This window comes from Argiope bruennichi, chromosome X2 (assembly GCF_947563725.1).
Source record: "Argiope bruennichi chromosome X2, qqArgBrue1.1, whole genome shotgun sequence".
NCBI lineage: Eukaryota > Metazoa > Arthropoda > Arachnida > Araneae > Araneidae > Argiope > Argiope bruennichi.
In genome coordinates this window covers 70,735,242-70,753,939 of record NC_079163.1, presented here as the reverse complement: position 1 = coordinate 70,753,939, position 18,698 = coordinate 70,735,242, and the positions used below count along the sequence as shown (strand labels likewise).

At 30.6% G+C, this 18,698-nt stretch overlaps 1 protein-coding gene across 3 annotated transcripts in view; it reads left to right on the top strand.

Annotated features, from left to right (window-relative positions):
- LOC129960930 (alpha-1A adrenergic receptor-like) overlaps nucleotides 1-18,438 on the top strand; it is a 130,603-nt gene extending 112,165 nt beyond the window's left edge. For all 3 annotated transcript variants that reach the window (XM_056074681.1, XM_056074680.1, XM_056074682.1), the window contains one exon: nucleotides 16,681-18,438. In XM_056074681.1, coding sequence (XP_055930656.1) covers nucleotides 16,681-17,177 — 497 coding nt within the window. In that variant the 3' untranslated portion in view covers nucleotides 17,178-18,438. The remainder of the gene's footprint in view (nucleotides 1-16,680) is intronic.
- Nucleotides 18,439-18,698: the final 260 nt, after the last annotated feature.

Genomic DNA, 18,698 nt, shown 5'->3' with positions numbered 1-18,698 from the left:
ATTCAACTTTGCGAAAATTATGAACAGAATCTTTATCTGCCTGTTCCCTAAATGAACTAATATAATTATCTGTCAATCTGTGAAACCATTTTGAATGATTAGCATCTTAGCATACCACCTATACATACCTTTTCAAGATCAATATAAGATTTTATACATTTTTTTTTTACTGAGAAGCTTTAGAGCTTAATGCTTAGATGTTTCTCAATCTGAGAAAATACCACAACCAAAAAATTATTGAATTCTTAAGATGCATGAAGAGATGACAGACTAGTGGGGAAAAAAATAATCCTGAAAATTCACTTTTCTGCAGTGCGAGACTTCAAAACGCAATACAGGTGTTGCAGATCAAATTGAAGATATCCCTGTTGCAAGAAACCATATTATTGTGGGTATTAAATCAGTGAAATATAAAATCGAGCTTCAAAAATAATAATTCTCAATATAAAATAAATTTTTCTCAATCTGTTGAGAAAATACCACATCCGAAACATTATTGAATTCTTAAGATGCATGAAGAGATGACAGACTAGTGAAAAAAAATTATCCTAAAAATTCCCTTTTCTGCAGTGCGAGACTTCAGAACGCAATACAGGTGTTGCAGATCAAATTGAAGATATCCCTGTTGCATGAAACCATATTATTGGGGGTATTAAATAAGTGAAGTATAAAATCGAGATTCAAAAATAAAACTAATTAAAATGTGCTGAAAAAACTGTGAAAAACTAACTAAAATGTGAAAACTGAGAAGAAATTAGAAGGTTTTATGTATAAAGTTGGTATTTTAATTTTAATTTGTGTTTTAATTTTTATTATTTTATAGAAATTATTTAAATACCAATTTTTTTTGAAAATATTGATTTCCGATTAAGCCGAATACTTTGTTGGGTTAATCGAATAATTGGTTTTGTTCCGATTGGTAACATAACCAATGTTACCAATCGGAATAATTTATACTATTGAGTCTTTGGATTCGCTTAGAAATAAAATTTTGTTATAAAAGTATCCCTGCTGTTATCAGATTTATGTATTATCGAAACCTATATTCATTAACTCATTTTATTAGTTATAAAATAAACACGAACTGGAAACTCTTAGTAAGGGTCTTCAGTCTCTATACCGTGATACCGGGTATCTGCTAGAAAAGGTGTCTTCACAAGCATATAATATTGAAATGCAACGATTTTTTTTTTTTGAATCCACAAAAATTACTTATAAGCTGTTCATATTTTGAAAAAAAAAATCTTGTTTTAATCCGTCATCATGCTTTTCAAAGAAATTATCAATTTCAGCTAATCTCTTTGAATATAGAGATAGTTTTTCTGACAAAAAACACACTTGACCAAAATAAAAACTCGATATTATGCGTCATAATCATATGCTTTGATTCAGTTGCTGTCAGCCAATGTCTTTCTAAGGAAATATTTTATATAGTATCTCTCTTTGTTAAAAAGCTATAAATGGAAGTGGTACTTTTGTAACACAAATTGGTAAGCCTCTCTCTGGAGATCTAATGGCTTCTCTCAAATTAAAGTAACTGATGAAGTTAAAGCCACTTTTTACTTTCCATTCCATTTCCAAAATAATTACTGCGCGGTACTTGGAAAAATTGTGAAGTAGCCAGCGACAACTATGAATATGCATCAGACGTAATGTATGCAAACTGAAAGGAAGAACACTTTCTTACGTTCTTGCCCTGCATTAAAACTTTATAACTTCTTATATTTGTCAAGTTGAATTATGAAATTCCATATCCAAAAATTCTATAGCTTGTTAAACTTCGAATAATTTCAGTAATTATTAGCTACATTGCTGTTCTGAAAATATCTTTCGCCGTAGAAATTTTGAAAATATCTTCACACTTAAGCTGAATTCTCATATGCATTTACCAATATTGGTACAGATCTCATCATAAGTTTTGTAAAATAATCAGATATCCAGTGCCCGAAACTTTCTTCTCTAAATCCCATAAGATATTACCTTTGAAATATACAAAACATAACGATTCTCATAAAGAAATAAAAATTACACAGATTTTAGGATTAATTAAGGATTTAACTGCTTTGTTTGACATCATGTAAAAACTACGAAGATTTCTTTTGAGAAATATGAGAATTTAGAAATGACTATCGCTAATTCGGTGAACTCTTAGAATTAATACTCATCCCACAGATCATAGGGAAAAAATTTACCATCTTTTCTCATGACGATAATTTAAAATTGGAAATTGCATTTTCAAACTTATTACAACGTTTTTGCGGATTTTTCAGATTTTTTCTGAATTTTCTTATTCCATTTTAAACCATTAATATTAAATTCTTTAGCTTTGAGATTTTAGTAATTAATTATTGTACTCAACTTCTTTAGATTTTATCGAGCAATTTAAAGTTTGGCACTCAATAAAAATGCAATTTTTTATTTTATTTTTTGTAAATTTTTATATAATTTTCTCACTTTCACCAAACGGTGATCGATGGATGAAATCTAGTTTAGTTTTAAAAAATTCAGAATTTCAGAATTTTCATCAAGGAAAAATTCGTTTTAAGATTTTCATTTTGAACAAAGCACTCGAAAGTTTAGTTTCCAAGACAGTTTATTTTTGAAGTCAGAAATATGTTTGTATTCTTAACAGCTGCAAAGACTTTTAATAAAAGTTTGATAACAATATTTTATCTTTTCAGAAAATTTCGGTAGCATATTTAATTAAAATCGTATTTGGTTAAGGTAGACCACTATACTGAAAAAATCCATTTTTGGTTAAAATTTCGAATATTTTTGCAATATTCTTATTTTCTGAATAGTTTCTTTCATGGAACTCTTTAATAAGTTACAAGATTTTATATGGGTGAGGAATTTACGTTTCAAAGCTAATTATATCTTTAAAAGCTACTTTTTCATATTCTAAATTTTTGTAAAATCTTTTTACGGAAAACCCCATAGCTTAAAATCGAATGCATATTTTTATTTAAATTTGTTATAATAATTTCTCACTATGTTCCGTAGATCATGGACTCCAGAATGAGCATTCATTTAAAAGGATTTTAGTTAGTTTAATGCTTCATTATGTGAAAAAAATTGAAAATTACATTTTGATTATCAGCCCAACTGCAATATTTAAAAATTGGGCAGAAACATGGCATATTTCTTAATTCAGGAATTAGGTAATATTTTTCTTAAGAAATTCATCAAAAATGCAATCATTATGAAATTTAATTAAAAATAAATGTTTTCTGAACCAAACTAATAAAAAATGCATTGTATTTAGAGAGTGCCAATGTTGCTATCATTAAAACACAGATGAACTTAACCAAATCAGAAAAAAAAAATATTGTTCAATGCAAAAAGAATCAAAAGACAGAAATGATAAATCCGGCCTGAAGACTAGTCTTCAGACCGGATTCATCATTTCTGTCTTTTTGATTCTTTTTGCATTAAACTTAATATTTTTTTTAATTTGGTAATATTTTTCTTAAGTTTTCTACAAGATTTCGAAGATATTATATGATAAAATTCTAAATATTTTAAGTTCATTTTGAATGAAAAAATTTCCAATTTTTGAAACACTTTTGGCTTTTAATTGATATTATTTTGTTTTATGTGTGATTTTTCAGTCTATTTTATGTTGGACCTTATTAGAGTTTTGTAAAAAATATCTCTAATTACTACAACTTACATTAAAAAAATCCTTAATTTATCCCTGATGTAAAAAACATCCCTAATTAATTATAAGTATTTTCAGCTAAAGTTCTAATATTTTTCATTAAAAAAACCAAATTTTCCTCCAAAAAATTTCTCTTATTCTCTAAATAGAGAACCCTAACAATTGAAGTACATTCAATAGAAAGTGTTCACACCCTGCATATTTCTACATATAATTTTTCTTATCTTATCATTATGTATTGAAAAGCTACAGTTGTTGGAAAATTTTATTGTAATTTCCTTCAATAACAGCATTAAATAAAAGCCCTACCACCTTCAATCCTATCTTTGATATATTTTCAACTCCATTCTTTTTAAATGCCTATTTTCCAAAAAAGAAAGATATTTCGAAATTTTTTTTTTTTTTTTTTTGGATTCTTACCACATTAGAACAAACTTTTTTTCTAATAGAAAATGTGCATGTTTCTGGCAGATTCAAAACAATCTTAACTTATCCATGCTTTATGTTGGCGTGACACTAGCAAACAACATGATTTTCCTTTCTGCCTCATGAATACAAATGATATTCTCCAGTGTTTACATGAACAGTAATGTTCAGCTAAGCGCCAGAAGTATATGGATAGACTACTTTATCTAGAAAACCGCATAATCTGTAGTTGTTATTCAGTTTGTAAAATCAATTGAATAAAAATTAGACAGTGATTAATTGAAATGATCATGTAATATCTTTAAAAGTATTGAAAGAATACATATATTATGTTGAAGTAAAATATTTTGTGTATGAAATCAAGTCGATACTATATGTTTCAACTTAAAAACAATTAAATTAGATTATTTTAAAGCAGTTTATTTATTTTGAGAGTATTCCCTTTGTTCATAAATAAAGCGCTGTTCGTTATAAATCGATAACTTCTAATAAATCGTAATTTTTCTGAATATAATTATTAATCAGCAATAATAACAGCCATAACTTTTTCTAACATAAAAAAATACATAAGGAATGAATCATTAGCAAAGAAATAATCCCGCATTACGTTAATGTGCGGGTTGAATAGAAATAAAATAGTTTTTAACGTTGAAATATTTCACATGTCCCGCCAATGTTCTATATGAATTATTTTTAAGAATAACCATAAAGCATCTATTTATATAAGCAACAGGTTTTGCTTGGCTTCATGATATTCTTGCATTTGCATATGCATTTTAAAGAATTATTCATGGAAGCATAAGCAAATCTACTAGTAATTTTCTATACAAAGATGAGATTGTGAAACAAGCATTTAAGCAAACAAATATATAATTTTAAACAGAAGTGTAAAATATTTATAAGTAAATATTTCTTGTTCAATTCGTCAAAAAAAGTAGTTTGATACTCCTCATTATTCTGAAATTAATTACCGCATAACAGAGTTATAAACAAATGTCTGCGTTGAAATGTTCTCTATAAGTGTATGAAGTATTTCTTCACACAAGGGCACTTCTTCGTATTTAAATTTATGCAAAGGCAATTTTTTAGATAAAATCACCTGCTTTCGAATGCATAGCTCGAATATTCGTAATTAATAAAATCTAAACAAAATGGCTCGTGAAATATTTTGTAATTTTATGTAAACTATTGATATATTACAAGGAACTGAAGTATTCAAATCTTAACATTAAATTGAAGTTCAAGTTTTTTTTCATTATATTTCATGATATAACGAATCTTTGACAATAATTCTTACTTTATATAAAAATAACCCCAATAAACAAGACAAATGTTAAGCATTTTAAAGATTATGAAATTATGTTTCATATTTTTTACTAGTTTTTGCATTCATAAGTTAAACATATTTGAAAAAAAGTTCACATTTTGAATCCAATCGAAGCAATCCTGAAGCCTCACTGTGCCAAATTTTACCCATTTCCGTCAAATAGTTTTAAAGATATGTAACAATTACCAAAAGTTTTCAGAACAGTACGAGTTTCTCTATCTTACAAGAACATCTCAACTTTGCAAAAAGATTCTCTGGCTGGAACAAAAAATTGCTGAAACGGAACGGAAAACAAAGCAACTTTTAGCGCTGCATTAGATTAAAATTTATTTATTTTTAAAGTAAAGGAAGGAAGAAGCAATCGGTACATATAACATAATCTGTTTTCTATTTCAAATGAAGTTTTTTTTAGTGCAAATGAGACCAACTTGCTGTGGTAGAAATGATTTGTAAGATCCTTAATTAGTGGAAAAACACAGAAGAAAAACTCTGTCCAAAATATGTTTTAAAATAGTATTAAATACATGAATGAATGAAACATTATTGTATCAAACACAAAAGTATCGATAACACAGTGTTTCTAGTCTTTGTCAAAAGTTACTAATCTTTCACAAAATATCATTTAAAAAAATGAAACTATAGCTTAGAAATGTTGTAATAACTTAATTATTCTTTCTTCAGACTCTTTCTGGTAAAACGATACTTACAAAATATTGTTAAAAATGATTTAAAGCATCGTTTAATAGAAATTTTAACATGTAAATCAAAAGCATTACACCATTTTGGTTTCAGTTATAAAGTAATGCTTCAGAAAATAAGCATCTTTCTTATACTTTTCTGCTTCTTCAAAATCTTTTTACCATAAGCTTAATTTATTAATATTAAACTTACCCAGAAATTTTGATTTAAAAAAAATGCCTCGGAAATACTATTTACATCAAGGAGCGGCTTGTCTATTAAGGCTACTGAGCTGTATAATATCCTGAAATTATTTTTAACGTTGCATTTGTGTTCTGTCTTATTTGCTTACTTTCCTTTTTATAGTTTCCATGCTCTGTTCTTCCTCACTTTGAGATACCGATTATCAACAAAATGAAAAACAATAAAAATACTGAGGGAAAACAGAAAAGGAATCAATAAGCTGTGTGAATGTGTTAATAAAGCACTCAGGCTATTAGTATAGATAGTAAATAGTATATGCTTAGTAAAGGGTGAAATTTCCTGGAGAGCGCAGAAAATTACCACTAATTCAGCAGTAAATAATAAGCAGCAATTGCGAAGACGGTGACTCAGTCTATCAGATGGAAATATGATGCCACAACTAGCAAATCTATTTGATTTTGAGCCACTTTAAAAATTGGCAAGAAAGACGAATACCGATAGTGATAATGTAGAAAGAATTGTTGGAAAACAGCAAGAGCTGTTGAGGTTTTCTCGAATCCAGTCAAAGGATTCATAAACGAAAATTGTCGGATATCTCAGAATGGGAAGCTAAAAGATTCAACAGCTTTAACACGAATAATGTTAAAGTCCGAGGCATGCATGCGCATTTTAGCTCTCTCACAAAGTGGAAGAATGTGGGAGGAACGGTTATAAATAAAGTCGGCAAAGATCAATAGGCAGTGACATTTTACTTAAGGGATGTTTCAGAACAAATTTTGTTCCAAAATAAAATATTGCAGATAATTTCTTACACCTTAACTGTACGGAACGAACCAGAACAAATGCACAAAGCAATGTAGTGAATATTATTCAGTCGCCGCAAAACAGATGAACGGGCAGAACCATACACCCCTAATCGATTCGAGAAAGAAATACTGCTTGGTAAACACGGAGTAGGGACGTTCGATCCGAATTCTTCCTCAGGTGTAAGATATATAGAAGGACGGTAAGCTTTCGATCGAGAATCGTTAACAAAAACAGAATTTCCTTTACCATAGGAACAGGAATATTTCTTATGTGATTACGGTGAATGTTTCTTTTACGATAGGAGTGCACGCAACCACTCTTCTGTGATGAGATAAGTGTGTGTGTGTGACCATTGTTATCTCAACAGGCTATCAATTTATTAATGCGTTTTGTAATTGTTGCACTATTAGTATCATGTTACTGTTCTGGCATAAGATCTGCAGATTGTTAACGTAAAGACTTCCGTTAATAGATGAAGGTAAATGATTTAAAATTTGACTAAGATGCACTATAAATAATGAAACACTGAGGACTTCTCCTTGAGGAATTCCCTCAGCTTGAATAAAGTGATCAGAATAAAAGTTACCATTTCGAAGACAAAAAGTGTATTGTGATAAAATGTTTTGTAAAAATATGGGCAAATTACCCCTAAAACCCAGATTAAAAATTGTTTAAAGTATGCCATAGCGCCAGGCACTGTCATGCGTTTTGTCTGTGTCAAAAAATATGGGGATAAGGTAACTCCTCCTAAAAACCGCATTGCGTATTTGTGCACGAGTTTGTCAAAAGTAGACCGACTTCTACAGAAATCACTCTGCAACGGGGGAATACATCCTTTCACCGATTTGAAGATTAGACGAGCATTGACTATGCACTCGAAGGTATTATAAAGGCAGTTTGTTAAGAGCAATCGACCTTTAATTCAAAGGGTTGGATGGATCTTCGCCAGATTGTATGATTGAAATCACAATAGCTTCCTGTCATTGTGAAGGGTACTTCTGTTCAGTCCGTATTCATTTAAATAAATGCAAAAAAAAAAAAAAAAAAAAATAGACAGGGAAGTTATATTCAAATGGCGAAGCATTTTATAAGTGATTTCATCTGGCTCAGGACTGGTATCATGGTTCTGAGACAAGACCATTTCCAGTTTTAACATCATAAATTCACAATTATATGAAAAAGGTACGTCCGACATTAAAACGCAGAGGCCACCGTTCCGCGTGATTTTTCATTGTCAGTAAAAACAGGACTATAAGAATTAATTGCGGAAACGCGTTCGCATGCTTGGCCTAGAATATTAACTACATTTAACGGGGCAGAATGCATCAAATTCCCTGTTTTTAAAGTAGAAATGAGAATTTCAAGATAAACCGCATTAGCAGCTTTAACCATTTCCCGCAAATTTTTACTGGGAGCAGTGGATGTGATGGATGATACAAAATTAATCCATGATTCCGTTTGACTACGGCGCCGAATGCGACGAGTTAGCGCTTTGGCTTTTTTAAAAGCTATAAAACTCTCTGTAGTAGTGTACCTTCGAAATATATTCCAAAGACACTTTCGTTTTTTGTGATTGTTTCTTCATTCCACCATTTTCACAGACGTTGGAAATATTTTGGAATACTGCTATTTGTAGCATTCTTTATGGTTTCAGTGACAAGTTGTATAGCTTTTGATCTGTCAGCAATACTGATCATATTCTCAGTGACATCTGTCAACTGCGAGAAAGCAGTCCAGTTTGCCCACTGGAATAGAAAACGCAGAAGACCATATCAACATTGGAGATAACAATAGGGTAATGATCAGCACTATGTAAATCTTGTTAACCACAAAGGTCAACAACGGTAGTAGTTTCGGAGAACTTAAGGCCTGGACGAGACAATGGAAGGTACGTGTGGTTTTATGGAAGTGCGTTTTCTCATCATTATTAATAAGGAAGAGACAGTTATAAACTGCTCGATCTGCTGCCCACGAGAGTTTGTACTATCCTGGCCTTACAATACATATTGATCAATTGTCCTTAATTATTAAATGTATAAAACGATGAAAGTTGCAGATCTTCAAAAACTGCACTTTCACAAAGAGAACATTTGATTATAAAAAATGCAGGTAATTCTATGCAAGTTTTAAGCATTGTTCAAATGTCTTGAAGCAAGTAATTCCAGTCCCTGCGAAAATCTCAGTTAAATTTATTCGAAGCATGTTTGGCTATATGAATGTAACGCAAGAAAATGCATCATTTTATTTCACATACTCACTTTGTGATGGAGATGATGCATCGACAGTTGGTGTTGTAGATAATTTGTTATCTTCCTGAATAGAAAAAAAAAAGAAACGAAAATATTGAAAAAAAACATTTAAGAAATGCAAGAGATACAGCAATGCTCATTAATAACAAATTTCATATCCGGGTTTGAATTTTAAATGCTACTTAAAGGTAAAATATTATTTATTAAGATTGCAATTTGCAGCAGTTTCTGAGATGACGAGTCGCCAAATTTAACTATTATTATTCGGTAATAAAATATGTAAATAAAAGCATTCATTTTGAACTATCATTTAGTCCTGTTTCATTCCTAGTTTGCGTCAAACTTTAGAAAAAAAATTAATATTTTTTAGAGAAAAGTTACAGAGTAACAATTGAAATGAATGCTTGAATAAAGAAAAGTTTTAATAGAGAGATCTATTTGTTGCATTTAATTATATTGAGACTATCCTTAAATTGTTTTTTCATATATCTTCAATAATTTTGTTTGTCTAAAATTTTATATCTGACTGTTTCTTATTATGCTGAATCATTTAAAAGTTGAAACAATCGGGTTTGCAAAAGAAAAAAAAATGAAAATTATGCAAATATATATATATATATATATATATATATATATATATATATATATATATATATATGTTTAAAGAGAGCATGAGAGCATATTTAAGAGTCGAAATAAATATTTTTCTTGAATTTAACTTATATAGATTACGGGCAATAAAAATATTCCGAATATTTTTTTGGTGGACTGAATTGTGCAAAGTATTTTTATTTGATGTTTTGAGAAAACACACACACAAATTGAAAAAGGAATTTTGCTCTTATTATAGAATTACGAAACCTATAAATTTAACTTAACATATAAACTACTTTAAGGAACGCATTCATTAAATAAAACAAATTGATAAAAATATCCGTTTAACCAATAACGCAAGATGAACAATAATCTTTGATACCATTGCATATTACATTACTCTTCTTTTATTTGAAAATCAGTCATCAGTATGACTGATTTTGTAATGAATCAGTAAGTGACTGTTACTGATAGCCATATACCTGATAATATTATATTAAAAAAAGATTTATATATAAAACTCTGAAGGAGCTTAACTAGAGAGCTTCAGGAGAAATGAACAATGAATTTGTATTCTTTGTATTTTAGAATCTCTTTATGTCACTTCCAATTTAAAATTGAGCCTAATTAAATTTTACATATAGTTTCAAAACATTGGCACAATATATAATTTGCCCTTTGTCCTGTTGATAAATTTTTCTTTAGACACAATTGAAAACATATAATAATGATATATATTATTGAACTGTTCCAGCTCTTCTTCTTGGGAAATAAATAATGGTTGTACGCAGCTAATTGAAATTGGAAAAAAAAGGGAAATTGATCCGATAGAAAGAAGCAGAATAAATTAAAAACAGTTGAATTGTTCTCCGAGTTAAGAAAGAGATAAATAGAAATATTAGTTTTCCTAGTTATGAGTTACATATAAATAAATTCACGATTCTTGAAGCAGATTTCGATAACGATTTTCACTCCAATTCAATCTATACTTTTCTACTTTCTCCGTAGAAAATAAATCATTTCTAAGAATTTTTATTTTGCGTGAAAATAATTGAAGCAGTCGAATGCTAATATAACTAAGAAAGAATTAATCAAAAAATCAAAACTTAAATGCAAATTTTTAAAATTTAGACGAAATCTTTTAAGTCAAGAATGGTTTCTTACTAAATTTGAATCTGAATTTTCTTCACTTGCAGAACATGCCTTTTTTTATTACGGAGTGGAAATAAAACAAAATTCATAGTCCTCAAAGTTTCGAAGAAGGTAAGCAATTTCTCCGACAAAACTCTTCGAAAGCACCTATGATTATCTGAAGAATAAACCAAAAAATGAAAACTTTCGAGAGGGGGTGCCAGCTTAAGTTTCGTCCTCGTCATCTGACAGCGGTTCAAAATTACGAGGTCCGTCCCAAGTTAGCTGTTAATAGAACTAAACTAAACTAATCTACAATTTCGAATTAATTTTAGGATTCAACAGAGATAAAATGTTTCCTAAGACATTTTTAAAACAAAATTGGTGAATTCGTTTTTAATTCGTGCCTCCGGAGAAATAAAAATATTTTGCATGAAAACAATCAACACGAAGTGATCTGCATCCTTCGAAGATGCAGGATGAGTTCTTAAAATACACATTTTTGGCATTATGTCTATCTGTAAACCCGATAACTCAAAAACACTTTGAGCTAGACGGATGGAATTTGGTATATGGACTAACGGCCAAATTTTGTGATCAAATCGAATATAATTATGCCAAAATTTCGAAAGAAATCCATTCATATGAAGTCTCTGTCTGGCTGTTCGTTTACAAATGAACTCGATGTCTCTAAAATGCAAAGAGCTAGGTAGATAAAGTTTAGGACACATATTTAGCATTTAAAAGATAGATTCTAATCAAATTTTGAACTAAATCTCTAAGTGGATTGATCATCTTCCGATTAATACTTTTGCATGCATATAAGCGTAATAACTCATAATCATAAACTGACTACTCCGACCCGCCCGAAGGCACACGGAAAAACTTGAATGACCGGACCGCTGCGACAGCAACTCTGGCGGGAACTGTGTTTGAGTTCGAAGGCCATGACCGGCCACGGTAAAACCCTTCCCTAAAGAAGCACGGCCCATCATCGATGTGAGGTAGCCAACCCCACCCGTACGTGTACACCCTAGGGTGGAGAGAACCAATATACCGGAAGCTTACGAGGTGACCGAGGGACCGTAATAACTCATAAATAAGATGAATTAAATGAATGAAATTCGTTGAAATCTTGTGGTAACAACTGTAGTTCCTAGCCAAATTTTGGTTTAATTTGATCGCCAAAAAGGCTTCCAAAATACATATTCGATGCTAGATTTACGCCAAAGATCTGTATTTTTTAACTTCTGGTGGCTAATGCCATGCAAGGTTTTTACTACCTTACCCAAGATCCACAATTTCAATGGGTGGGGAGGTTGATAAGACCTTTATATTAAAGTATGCCAGAAAGTTTCAAAGAAAATGCGCCCGCTGCTTAAAACATAAATTTTTCATATAAATTAACAATATGAGCTTATGCTTAGGTAAAGAATACTATCAGCTACTTTTAATATCTCATTTAAAATTAGACTCTTTTAAGTAATAAGAGACTTGCTTTCTTATTTACATTTATTTTGCGTTCTACTAAAAGCAATCGAAAAGATGTTTCCTAATGGAATTGTAAATTTTAATACCATATTCAGCTTTTACGCGAGGGTTTTCAATACTGATGCTATAGATATTCCAATTTTTTCCTAGTATCGCCTTTAATTAATGAAATCAAGTCATCCGCACAGGTTTGAAAGTATAAAAGATCATTATTCTACGCATACATAATCTCATTAAATTAAGAATTTCAAATAGGTGTGTCTTGACACATCCTAACTATGACATTTTTACCTAAAAGAAACAACTTTATTGGGAAGCAACTGTTAGATAAAAGTCAAAAAAGAGTGCTATGTTTATCAAATAAATGAAATAAGTTTCACCAATCCATATTTTCAGTAAGCAAGTTAAATGTGTTTCAAATTGCAGTTCTCTTAAAGTATTGATGTGTTTTGACACCCATATTTTAAATAAATAATATTTTCTAATTTTTCGTAACCCAATAAAGAAGTGTTTGCGTAGCATTATTTATTTCTATTATTATATTTCATCTTACAAAACCTGCGTGCAAATACAACTGTTGTATAATTTCAATCGACAGTTTGACTCTGTTTCTTTAAACGAATGTCCAATAGAATGTAATGCAGAGATAAAATAGCTTTTTACTCTATGACATGGAGAAAAATACATTGCATGAAGCTTTAATAATTGGTAAAAAAAAAAAAAAAAAGAGTTCGATTTAATATTACCTGGGGAACAAAAATTCTTGCAAAAAGTAATTTCCATAGCCTATTATTTCTGATAAGAGCTTTGTTCTCCACCTAAAAAAAGGCTTCAGATGTTGTAATAAGATTTGCTATTGAAGATTTTGTTCAATTATTTTGCTTGTTTGCTGATATTGAAGAACAAAATAATAAATCGGTCGTGGTCACAAAGTCCTCCATGTCGAGAGTAATACCACTGCGGGTTACTGGTTCAGAGGTGGTCGTTCTCTGATTCAGGTCTAAATTACGATCTGTGGATGAGTGAATGAAATGTATAAATGAAATCCGCCCCGTAAAAAGGGTTGTGGCGCGTGAGTAGCTAAGTCGTACTCTTGGCCCTAATTGGCGCTGCTGTAAAAACAAGGGACGTTCACTCGGCTTAAATCGCTGATCTTGTCGGCGGGCTTGCACAGTGCCATAAGTCACAACAACACAACAGATACGTTTACAGAACATATGTTTGTTACAGACGTTAATCGCTTAACATCATTCTAAATGCTCATTCATTTATTCCACATATCTTTAATTTCCATTATTGTTGCACATTTTTAACTATATTCATCCTATATTTGGTGCATCCGATACGATTAGAAATTTGAAAGCAGATAAAAAAAGTAGAAAGTAAATTCCGCTGAAGACATATACAATTATTCTACACATACTCTGCAATCAAGGTGAATTTTGTATGTTTTAAGTGAGTGCAACTAAACTATCTGTAGATATTCCTAATTTAAATAAAGAAATGATTAACTTCTGATACGCGATTCTGTTTTTCAACTGCTGTGTCTGCTATTCCTTTTCTTTATGCTAGTAATGTTAATGCGTTTTAATGTTAAAAAGCGTTTTTTCACTCTTATTTAAAATCTATGTATGCTAAGATGAAATTTTGTTATCAATTCCATTGTTTTATTTTCTTATATCACAATTTGCAAATAATGTACATCTATGATCTTTCTTCAATGAATACTGTTTTAATTTTTAGAACTTAATTAAATTAATTGATTAAAAGAATTATTAAAATTTGAATCCTTACTCTTAGGGCTACTTTTTAATGAAAAAAAATTAATTTCAGCGTTTCCTAATATTTCTAACAATTAATTATATATTAAGTAGAAAATATTTGCAATTAAAAACATTTATATTTGTTAACATTTTCATAATAGTGTGCTTTTGATAATTTTTTTCATTTAATGGAACTTGCTTAAGCAGCGCAAAAGTATGCTTTTATTAGAAAAGAAAATTTTTCAGATTTTGTATCAATAAAGCTCTTGCTTGCCTTTCATACATATTTTAATCTTTCTTGATAAGCAAAAATTATATTGGAAATATCTTGTATCAAAGACTCGGGAAATTTTACTGTATGGGAATCTATCATTGGCAAAAATCATTCATGCATTCATTAAAAACATGTTTACTTTCAAATGACGAATTCTTGCGATTATTTAATTCGATATAGAGTTAAAATTCCATTTTTGTTTGGCTTAGCTTTGCAAATAAATTCTTAAAACGATTTTAATATAATAGGTAATTTTTTTTGTGTAAAAATTATTTCTATAAAAAGTGTCTGAGAAATTTAAGCTACCGTTGAGTCTTTTGAAATGTAGCTTTTGAGATGAAATTAAATGTCTTTTAATTTGTCGATTTACTAAAAAAAAAGTATATAATTTAAATAATATGTTTTTTCTGTTGATTAAGCTTTCTATTTCCGTTAAACGATCTATATATATTCAAAACTATATTTAACACCATTAATAAAACGGACACTTAGCTTTAGTTACCAATTTCTAAATCAGCTTAATTTGCTTGATTTTTCTGTTCCATCTCTAAAGCATATTAATTTGTTTTAGAAGAGCTTTCTAGCAGAACAGCTCTGATATGATGTGGAAATGAAATTATTTCAGACGAAAAGATTTAATATAAATTGCATTAGAAAATTCAGAGTTAGCCATTTCTCTCATTAAAATGATACAATCTTAATTAAATTAGTCGAAATACTTGTTGCAATACTTGTGGTTTCAGCATATTTCTAAAAACAAAGTAATTAAAAATATTATTGCCCTATTTTCATCTAGATTTTTGTTGCTGCCTTGCCAAGTTATATTATTAAACCGAAAGGTAACATAAAATTTAAGGTTAAAAATGATTCTGAAATAGAATTATATGCTTATTTAAACAAACAAGTAGTTTTGGGGTATGTTTGAATGAATTGCGCCTGCAGCATTTTTCCAACGAATTGAAAATAAATGCGCTGATCAGAACCATTAAGTTTATATACATCATGTAAAGGGTTAAAACGTGCAAAAGGGCTATTTTAAATGTCTTGTCTGAGCAAAGAAATCATTAACTCCTTTATTGTTTAGTAAGAAATCAAACATATTTTTCAAAAACTGACAAAGTTGCCTCAGTTTACAGTGTCATGATTTTTTTTTATTTTCAAAGTTATTCTTTGAAATTAAAAATGATTAAGTATAAAAGATGAGATAGCATTGTATATTGCTTGAAACATTTATTCAGATGTTTAATTCTCGCTTTAGAATTTTGACATTACGAAATAACTGAGAATTTTTAATTTTTATAATTATTTGCTGTAATATTTTTTCCGGTCATTTGATGTCACCGTATGCTTCACTCCTTTTGCACATGCATGTCCAGGTAGAGAAGATAAAGAATGAAAAAAAGTTAATTTATATAATTGAAATTAATTAACTTATTATTTAAATTAAATTAAATAATTAAATGAATAATATTAAATTAAATTAATTAGTTGAACTATGTAATTTCTGAAGATGTATTTGGATAAATATGTCAACAAGGCATATTTTATTCAAAGCAAAATTACTTGAAACTTGCGATTTAAAAAAAAAATTTAATATAAGAAAATCGTTAGTATACTCAGTGATAGTTTTCTATGTAGAAAAATATAGTTTTTATACAAACTTGAGTTATTAAAACTATTTTTTAGATTGTGAACTTGCCGGCGTCCTGCCATAGGGGTAGTGCGTCTTCCCCGTGATCTGGGCGTCCCCGGTTTGGGCATGGTTGTTCTTCCGTTGTTCTATCTGTAAGATGTGTGAATGTGGCCTGCTGTAAAAAGGGGTTGTGCAAGCGAATGAGTAATGCGTGAGTAGCAAAGTCGTACTCTTGGCCCTAGTTGGCGCTACTATAAAAACAAGAGACGCTCTCCCTCCGACTTAAAATCGCTGTCTTCGTAACAGCGGGCTTGTCCGTGGCAAGTGCCATAAGAAACAACAAAATAGATTGGGATCTTACGACCGATAATGAAATTTTAAATGAAAGAATACGTGTTTATCGGTCTGTCTCATTACAAACTGTCTTTTTTTTTCTTTTCAGGAACTATTTGCCGCCAATGTTACATTCCTAGTCTGCTCTTTGATATTTTCTTCTGGACCGGATACGTTAATAGCTGCTTGAATCCCATCATCTATGCTTGCTCGAGTCGCGACTTCAAGAGGGCCTTCCGCTCAGTCCTACACTGCGCCGGCCTAGGATCCGACCGTGACTTGCAGTCTTTCCGGGCCCGTACCATCAACTTCACCCTTCGTAGCACCCGCAGACAAGTGGACAAGAAAGAATCTGTTGGCTCTGGCTTGGACCCGGAGAAGATGTTCGATGTGACCAAGATCCCTCCCTTGATCCAGCCCCAGTACTCCCTGGATAGCGAATCCCCCGGCAGCCTGAATGAGAACAACGGAGAGGACGAATTGCCCCCTTCCTACCAGAGCATCGCAGCACCCACCATTGCTGAAGCAATCCGGCGTGTGAATTCAGTGATTCGCACTGGATCTGGCACCGATACCGATTGCACAGTCATTGGTACCTCGGAGTGACAGTCCGGGCTCTCTGCTTGGTAAAAAAAATTGCTTCTGATTATCAGAGGATGTCTTTTGAAGAGCCGTTTCACTCAATGGCGATGATGCTGTAGTAATGAATCATTCGCTGGTGAAAAGCGGTTCCTTGGCCTATCAATTTCTTGGTCTAGACCGAGAATTGAAGCGTCGGCTTCGCTACGAAGGGCACTATTGGTTAGAGCAGTGTTTCTCTAATGTACCACCGCGGTTGATTTGAAGATCATTCTTTTAAGCTACTCATCGTGTTTTCTGTTAATGTATATCTCAAAATAGGTGCTCGACCTTTTATTCTGCTTTTAAAATCCTTTTAAAGCACATATTTTCAATTTTTTGCGACAAGCAACCTCACTTCTTGTGTTTCGATGCTCAAAACTGTGGTTTTTGTTTGTATCTTCCTACCTGAACCGAACGCAAACTTTTTATTCATTTGGCAAGATACATTCTTTTCTGGTTTTTTTAAAATTTTTATAGCAATCACTGATCCAGTTTCGATTTATGTTTAATACTAGTTGATCGAGACGTATGATGTATGTGTGTGATTCGATGTATCTTATTTTATTTAATTGTTAGCGTGAAATTCGATGTCGTATATATATATTTTGACTCTAAGCACTTGGTAACATGAGAAATTCATCAGATATATATCAAATATTCCGTTGCCTAATTAGTTCTACGGATATTTGTTTTATTATATATTGTTGTTCTGATTCTAATTGGTAAATATCTTTATTCTAGATATTATTCAGTCCTATTTAAGTGAAATCTTTCATTGAATGTTGTGTTCGTTTTCGATATGTGAATGCTCAAATCTCATTTTAACTCCTCACACATAAATATATTCTCTTTCTGTGGTTTGTTACATTAGTGTTTGTTACACAAAGCACTTAGTACATAATGTAGTCAATCTGCTATGAAACGTATATCTGTGCTGTAATCACAAAACACGTGGTTTTAACTCTCATTTTGTCTGTAAGCGTATAGCAGCAGTCATTTGTGTGTTAGATGCATGTCAGAATGTCAACTAAATAACATGATTAGCATTTTACAAAAATGTGCATGACAGACCTCAATGTATTTTATCTTCGATTCATTCTTGAATATGAGAGTGATTTTTTCGTTCTCACTCTTTGAGATGTTTAGTGTGACTTTTGAGGAATGCTTTCAAAGTATTAAGACTATTAATAGGATTGAAAAAATTATATTTTCATCTATGATCTTTTAAAAGTATTCTTTCTTCTACTCTTGGGCGTCTATAATATGTTATATTCTTATCTACATTAATGTTAAAATATAATATGTAATATACGGTATATTATTTTTTAGCAAAAATATGATGGTGTTTGTGAAGGAGTAATTAAAATTATAAAGCATTATTTTTTATTATATTTTAATTTTTTTTTGTATTAAGTATTTTCATTATTCATATGTTAATTTTTCACAGCGAACTCTTATTCTTTCTGTATGTTATGTCCTTTGAGAAGCCAGCTCTTTAGCTTCTAT